This window comes from Lactuca saligna, chromosome 6 (assembly GCF_052625555.1).
Source record: "Lactuca saligna cultivar CGN05327 chromosome 6, ASM5262555v1, whole genome shotgun sequence".
Classification (NCBI taxonomy): Eukaryota; Viridiplantae; Streptophyta; class Magnoliopsida; order Asterales; family Asteraceae; genus Lactuca; species Lactuca saligna.
The window spans coordinates 12,815,975-12,824,135 of NC_136422.1; the positions used below are offsets into that span (position 1 = coordinate 12,815,975).

General features: G+C 35.6%; 1 protein-coding gene across 1 annotated transcript; it reads left to right on the top strand.

Moving 5' to 3' along the window:
- Positions 1-1,854: 1,854 nt before the first annotated feature.
- Positions 1,855-2,426, top strand: LOC145002306 (uncharacterized). The gene is made up of 2 exons (XM_078961603.1): positions 1,855-2,098; positions 2,185-2,426. The coding sequence occupies exons 1-2, from the start codon at positions 1,855-1,857 to the stop codon at positions 2,424-2,426; spliced, it is 486 nt and encodes a 161-aa protein (XP_078817729.1).
- The last annotated feature ends 5,735 nt before the right edge of the window (positions 2,427-8,161 follow it).

An 8,161-nucleotide genomic window follows, 5' to 3' on the forward strand; every position in this document is an offset into this window, starting at 1 on the left:
CTTGGTTAAGCTTATTCCTTCTAAATAATATTCCATCAAAACCTCATTTTTGATGCCTATTGTCTCTAAATTAACTATCCCGGGTCTACGGGCGTTACAATGATCTCCCCTTTAGGATGATTACGTCCCGAAATAATCAAAGAAATAGGACTCACATGATGACTCCATACGTTATGTCTTCATCCTAAGTAATAACCGTAACTTTGATGTTTTTTCAAACGAGTATCTAACTCTAAGACTTCCTAACTGCAGGCGGTGCCCGATCTTGGACCCGCTCTCTATCTCATGTTAGATTTCCAATCATTATGTTTATGTCGCGATCTCGATCTTTATTGGAGACTCATTCTTTAACAAACTTGAGACAAGTTTCTTCCTTCGATTATCATAATAGACCGATGGGTCAGTTTCTAATGACCTCTCATCGTATGATGCATCGCTTAGAACAGGTCTTTTTAGAGTCGAATTCCAGAACTGACTATACCTTCCTTCACATCTTAAAAGGTAGCATTTCTAGCTACAAGAAACTTTTCGCGATACCTATACTGATAGCTTTTATTAATTCTTCCGGCTTGAGTTAGGTGTTACATCGAACTTGATTCTCTAAACTACATAACATACTCATCGTAGTCGGACTCAATTCGATATGATCACTAGGGTCGGAATAACAATCATCTTCTTAGTTATTACTGAAATGATAGTAACGACATATTTGAATAAAACAATATAAATTACTAGCTTCTTGGTAACCTTGTGACTTTCCCTGATCCAAGCGTGAGTCCCGTGCTTCCGGTAGTATATGCATCTACTACCTTTCACACCTACTCATACTCGTCCCAAGTATTGTCTCGCAGTTTTCCAAGTCACCATGCAAGAAGACCACATAACAGTTTAACACCCCAAATAACAAAAGGAAGGCTATATATTATTTCTTGAAACGATTACATAGGTGTTCAAGTTCATCCTAGACTGTGCCTCTATTTGGCTACCCCTACCATACTATGGTTACTTCATAGCTTGATCTCCGGATATCAATCCTCACTTTTGATTACCATGTCAGCTGCTTTGTCAAGGATGCTTCTTGGCTTTGGAGGTGCATTCGCTCTTGCTGCTTCATGTTTCTTCGGCCAGTCCCTATGTAAATGTCCTTCTTTGTTACATCTGTATCACACCCTCCTATTGGACGTGCACTTCCCGGCGTAATGCCCTGTCCGTCCACATTTGTAGCAAGTCACCTCTTCATCGCATCTCTCATAGTGTTTCAGCGGTACATTTGGTGTTGTCGCTCTCAGCGGACAATCTTGCTTGAAGTGTCCCTCTCCACTACACTTAAGGCAAACTTCCTCCTTGGTTGAGCATTTATGGGCATAATGACCAGTATTCCCGCATTTGAAGTAGGTCACTTCCTTAGGGAATCTCCTGTTACACCATTTTGCTTCACCTCTTCCTTCTTCAGACTGTGAGAATAAGCTTTTCCTGTTGGACCTTGAAGATCCCTCAAATTTCCTCTTCTTGCCAATCTTAACCCTGATGGCTGCCTCAAGAGTAGGTGTCTGGCGTATTGGCATCGTAATTTTGTCATTACTTTGTCGGAGTAAGCGCCTTGTGAAAGATATCGGAGATGATTTTTTTGCAATTTTAGTAGACGAGTCACGCGACATGTCTTGTAAGGAGCAAATGGCATTGGTTTTGAGGTTCGTAAATAGGCAAGGAGTTGTTACAGAAAGATTTGTTGGTATAAAACATGTAAATAATACTTCAGCTTTGTCACTTAAGGCGACTATTTATTCATTTTTGTTAGAATGTGGATTGATTCCACATAGGATCCGAGGATAAGGCTATGATGGAGCTAGTAACATGAGAAGTGCACTTAATGGATTGAAGACCTTGATTATGAAAGAAGTGCAATCGGCACATTATATTCCATGTTTTCCTCATCAGCTACAATTAGCGCTTGTGTTTGTTGCGAGAAATCACTCTGACATTAATGATTTTTTTGATTTGATTTCTCGTTTGTTAAACGTGATTGGATCTTCTTATAAACGCCGAGACACGTTAAGAGAGACTCAAGCAACAAAATTGGTGGAAGCACTTGTTGCAGGTTTCTTCTATTTTTTTTTTATTCTTTTTGTTTTGCTTTAATTTACATTGTTTTTTAATTGCGAAAGTTTTTAATGTTAATTTCAGGTGACATTTCAAGTTGTGGAGGTTTGAATCAAGAAATTGGTATCAAACGACCCGGTGATACTTGTTGGGGTTCTCATTTTGGTTCACTTTCTAATATAAAGATAATATATTCTTCGATTTGTGAAGTACTCAAATACATCATGAAAGATAGTAATTGTCAAGATCATAAAGCAGAAGCTCGTCGTCTATTGAAGTCGTTACAAACTTTTGATTTTATTTTTTTGCCTAAACTTGATGGTTGATATCTTAGGGGTCACAAATGATTTGAACACCACATTACAAAAGAAGACCAGGATATTGTAAATGCAATGCATCAAGTGAGGTCTTGTAAGGAGAGACTCAAAGAAATGAGGAACCAAGGATGGGGACCATTTTTAAACGATGTTACGTTGTTCTGCAAAAAACATGATGTTGAAATTTTGAATATGGAAGATCCATATTATGATGGAGTAAGTCGTCGTAAAGAGTCAAAGGTTAGAAATTGCAAAGATTATTTATTTTCCACAACTTTCTAATTAACTATTAACGTGTTTTTTTTTTCTATTTAACTCACAGATTAACTGCTTGCACCACTAATAGGTTGATGTATTTGTTGCAGTCATAGATATGCAATCTCATGAGCTCAACAATTGGTTTAATGAAGTAAACACGACATTACTTGTTTCTATGGCTTCTTTGTGTCCAAGTCTTTTAAATCATTTAATGTGGAAGAATTGCTCAAAATGGCTAAATTTTATCCTAGCGAGTTCCCAGAACATGAGCTTGGAGCACTTAAAGCAAACTTGCAAAATTACATTATAGATGTGCATGGAGATCCAAGGTTTAATAACTTGAAAGGAATTGGAAACTTGGAAAAGATGATGGTTGAAACAAACAAGCATACAATATATCCAATGATATATCTTCTACTAAAATTAGCATTAATTTTGCCAGTTGCAACATCCACCGTGGAATGAGCATTTTCAGCAATGAAGTTGATAAAGAACGATTTACACAATAAGATGAGTGATCAATTTATGAATGATTGTCTAGTGTCATATGTTGAGAAAGATGTGTTAGATAGTATTAGCAACGATGCAATTATAAATTATTTTAGAAATATGAAACCTCGTCGTGAACGATTTTAAGATATTAACTAGTATTTTTAGAACTGCAGTGGATCTTTGGTATTAAATTTAATAGTATTTTGGTTTAGATTGTATTATTGAAAATTTGACCCAATAAAAATTAAATTTTAACTCGTTTTTTGTGTACTCTATTTGGGTTGGGACACGTGAGAATTTTAATCCTAGATTCGCCACTAACACCAATGATGTAAGTAGTTATTGATTGTAACTAGTATTTTATTATTAAGACTTCCACGTTACTCTTAATATCTTTTGGGATTTTCGGTAATCTACATCACTACCATGTCACTCTAATTGTGTTGAAATGCAGTCCTTTTCTCCAAGCATCTAACCTAGCCTTTAGTTCAATCCTAATCTTTGCCACCAACAAAATACAGTCAGCAAAAAAAAAACATACATCATGGCACCCTCCTAGTATCTCATGAGGAACGTCGTCTATAATCAAAACAAAGATTTGTAGGCTAAGAGCATGAAGCCTAAATTCTAATGGAAAAACTGCCACCAACTAGGGTTTAGATACATGTCATAGAGAGATCAACGCTTATCGCATATCCCCTTCTAGCTTACAAAGTTCTCCAAATCACCTCTCATGGCACACACTACAAGGATCGAGCCCTATGCACACGATAATTATGGACTCTGTCCATACGAATTTTCGTCGGTAAAGCTTATACCGATGACATGTGGTCTGTAAAAAGTTGTCAGTATAGGTCCGTCGGTAAAAGTCGAAAATGTAGTCGTGACATGAGTCGTCAGTATAGCATAGCCAGTACACATGACATGACACGTCGTCAGCAAAGGATCGTCGCGATTGATTTTCGAGGAAATAAGAAAAAGATTTCTTCTATTTCTGCAAGAAGGATAAAAAATAAATCAAAATTAAATTTTAAGCACCTTATACCGACAACATGTCGTCTGCATAGGTTGACCAAAACGGCATCGCATTGCTTTTCTGCGACAAAGAATTAAAATAAATCGAATATATTTTTTTAATTCCTCCTCCTTATGACATGTCGTCGGTATAGAAATTCGATATACCGCCAACATTTTGCCCCTTCCCGTCGAGCCTATGCAGACGATTTGTCGTATGTATAGCTTTTCTGGTCAAAGACATATGGTCAATGTTTGAAAACGCTGCCCAGACGACATGTCGTCTCTATAGATCGACTTTTGTCAACGACATATGTCGTCTGGATAAGTGTCGTCAGGGTTAGATCCTTATAGTGACACTATGATACGATGTTTCCAGGTCGATAAAACATCATATGAAGATCCCTATTTCTTCCACTATTTTTATCCATAAGGTGGCGGCTAAGGAGGTAGAGTCATCGACCTCCCTAGCAAGAAGTCAATTTAATTTTTTATGCGGTTGTTTTTTGTGGCAACTTAACTTCCAACACTCTCTCCTATAGTTTCAGGGTATGACTAAGAAGCTTTATACTTTGATAGTTGTCGTAACTGTAGGCATTTCCTTTATTCCTATATATCATTATATATGAATCACAGTGATCTATCTCTCCACTCCTTTGCATTTTTGTCGTCATTAAAATAATGTGAAGAGGTTTGTCACCAAACACCCTCCTCCCCACGACACAACCACTCCCCGTTAGGGATTTAGTCTAGACCTATGGCTATGTCCCTCATCATCCTTACTACTCTTTTCACTTGCTCACTTTTAATCTTCATGCATGCAGAAACATTAACTTTTAGCCTCTTTAATGCAATCTACATTCTTATCCCTCACCAAACAAAGTTGCCTTGGTATGTAAAAGACAAAAAGTAACTTAACCAACTTCATCTTAATATCCTTATCTTTCACTACAACACAATCGTTGTCATCCTTAATATACCTTGCATTTCCTATATTCCTTTTTCTTTGTTTCTGACTTTTGTGTCCAATCTTATGTACATCTCTTCATATGGCAGAGACTTTGTGTTTAACGCTTTGTTCACCTCTTGTTTGGCATCCTTATATTTCTCCTTCCCCCACCTCTTTCCCTATCCACTCCACTCGATAAAAATTCCTTAAAGCGATTTTATTTTACCTTGACCTAATCATCATGATTCTTTATGCTTTCGGACATGACATTCAAAGTGCATCATTGGCAAGCTCTAGTGGTGCAGGCAACACTATTCCATAACTCTACATTTCTCAAATGATCATCTCCAAAATTCATTTCTAGAACCATGTCCTTAAAAGCCTCAGTTACCTCCAAGATTATTGTCACTAATAATATTGTCGTGCTTGCCAAGGTGTAATCATTATTGTCACCAATAGTATTGTTGTGCTTGCTAAGGTGTAATCATCTGATACAACATCCTCAGGTGATGAATTATTGTCGTTACCTTCCATTATTATTTTCCGAACATTTGGATTCATGTTGAAAAAGAGAGAAATGATAGAGAGAAAATGAAACAAACAAATAAACACACACACACACACACACATATATATATATATATATATATATATATATATATATAATGAAACAAACGTACATATAGAAAATCTTAATAAAAAATAATAAGAAAAATAGAAAGAATAAGAATAAAAAAGAATAACAAAAAAAGAAAAAGATTCTACAATCACATGATGTCAGCATTCTGAACTTCACGGTTTCTAAAACTCCTAACCATATTTAGTTGCAATTTGCTGTTTCCTTTCAAGCACCATACACAAAATAGCAACAGTTAAATGATCATGCAGTCAGGTTTTCAATCTCCTACTCTAACAGTTGAGCTTTCCGTTCTTCATTAGCTTCAAAAATGCATAATTTTTTTTCCCGATATTGTTGTCTCTGGTATGCATCTGTGTTGGTTGTAGTGTTGATGCCGACAATTTGCTTGACGAGATTAAATATTTCATTTTGTGTGGACAATGTCGTTGAAACTTTCTTTCCTTTTCTTTTCATATGAGGCAGAGCGTCTTCAACATTAAATGATTGTTGTTATTCGGGGAATCCGGGAGGATACTATGCATCATAAGATGTTGTGTAGACGTTGGATGAATATGTTTTGGATTGTTTTGAAGAAGGAGGCGAGGGAGTCTTCACCAACTTTTGTAACCAACACCCATTTCGTGTGGTCTTTCAACCACTCCCAAGCTTGTTGATGAGGAAAAGTTTTCTGATTAATTAACCTTTGATACTCGCTTTGTGAAGCTTTTAAAACATCAACTTTAGATCTCCAGTTAGCCACTAGAACACCTGTTTCCTGGATTGAATTAGTTTAGGGAAGTGAATAGTCAAAAGCATGGTTCTGGAGAAAAACCATGAGTCATAATGTGATCAGTAGGTTACGACGTGACGGGTGAAGAATGAGAACGCGTATTGGAGGAATGGTCATGACGTGAAACATATTTGGTCATTTCAATTGAAACCATTGGTTGTGGTGAATGAACGACTAAGATGAGAAAACAAAATGATAAAGACATCTAACTAGATAGTAATATAAATCGTAAAAGAGTTAGATGAAATGATAAAACAGGGACCTAATCTATTTAAAAACAGGGACCTAATGTGGATAAAATTAAAACCTTATTACTCTCTTTAAACGTTTATAATAACCATATTGGTGTAATATATATATAAAAAAACCTTAGGGACATAATGTGGACAAAATTAAAACCTTATTACTCTCTTTAAATGGTTATATCAAACATGTTGGTGTAATATTTATAAAAAAACCTTAAGGACTTAATGTGGACAAAATTAAAACCTTATTACCCTCCTGAGTCATTAATTCGGTATGAACATGGACTACAAGGGTATTTTGGTCTTTAATTTTCTTGTCCCACCTTGTTCCATCATTTTGGATGAGACAAAAAATAAACATTAGAAGTTTAGTCCCTAGGTCCATTTTTTTTGCTAAACGCAAACAAAATTGATTTAGTTTTGTTTTGTTGTGTTGAGTGCCATGCACCAAACTATACATAGGAATGTCAATGGGGGATAACGGGACAGATAGTGCATCCCCCCTCCCCCGAAATTTCCCTGTTCCCCTGCTTCCGCCTCCGCTCCCGAAATGTCCATCCTTCCTACCCCACCCCTACCCCCGAATCCCCTTCATACCCCATTCCCCCGCCCTCCAATTGATTTTGGGCTAAAAGAAATTGTTATTTGGGCTAAAAAAACATTTTTTATCTTTATTTGGGCTAAAAAATCATTTTTATGTAACGAATAATTATTTATATCAGAATTTTAAATGTTAAATAAAAAAGGTTATGAAATCTTATAAAGATTATATTAACAACTTAAAAACATATTTCTTTTGTTGATATATATATATATATATATATATATATATATATATATATATATATATATATATATATATATATATATATATATATTAACGTAGGCTCCATGGAGGTTTCGAGGTGGTACTGTCCACCCCGTCCCAGCCCCTAATAATTTTAATAAATACTCCAAACGGGAGGGGGTCCACATAAGCACTCATAACTGTACAAACATGTAATTAAAAAAAAACAAACCTTACACCCCGCTCCCGAGTTGAACTTAATGAGAGAAAGTAAAGGAAATGAGTGGAAATTAGAAGAAAATAAAAAAAATTTGTGTTTCCGAGTTTCATTAAAGAAGGGAAGCGGAAGGAAGTGGAAAGAAATGAGACGATTAATTTCTCTCCTAACTTTTCTTCCGATTTAGAAGGATTTAAAGAAATGAGAGGATTACTTTCCCTCCTAACTTTTCTTCCGATTTAGAAGGATTTAAAAAGAAAAAACAAAATGATTCATTTCCTTATATTTCTTTCCAATTCGAAATACTAAATAAAATTTTATTTTTCTTTTCATTTCTCTTATTTTTCTTTTTCTTTTGTTAAACCAGAGAAGC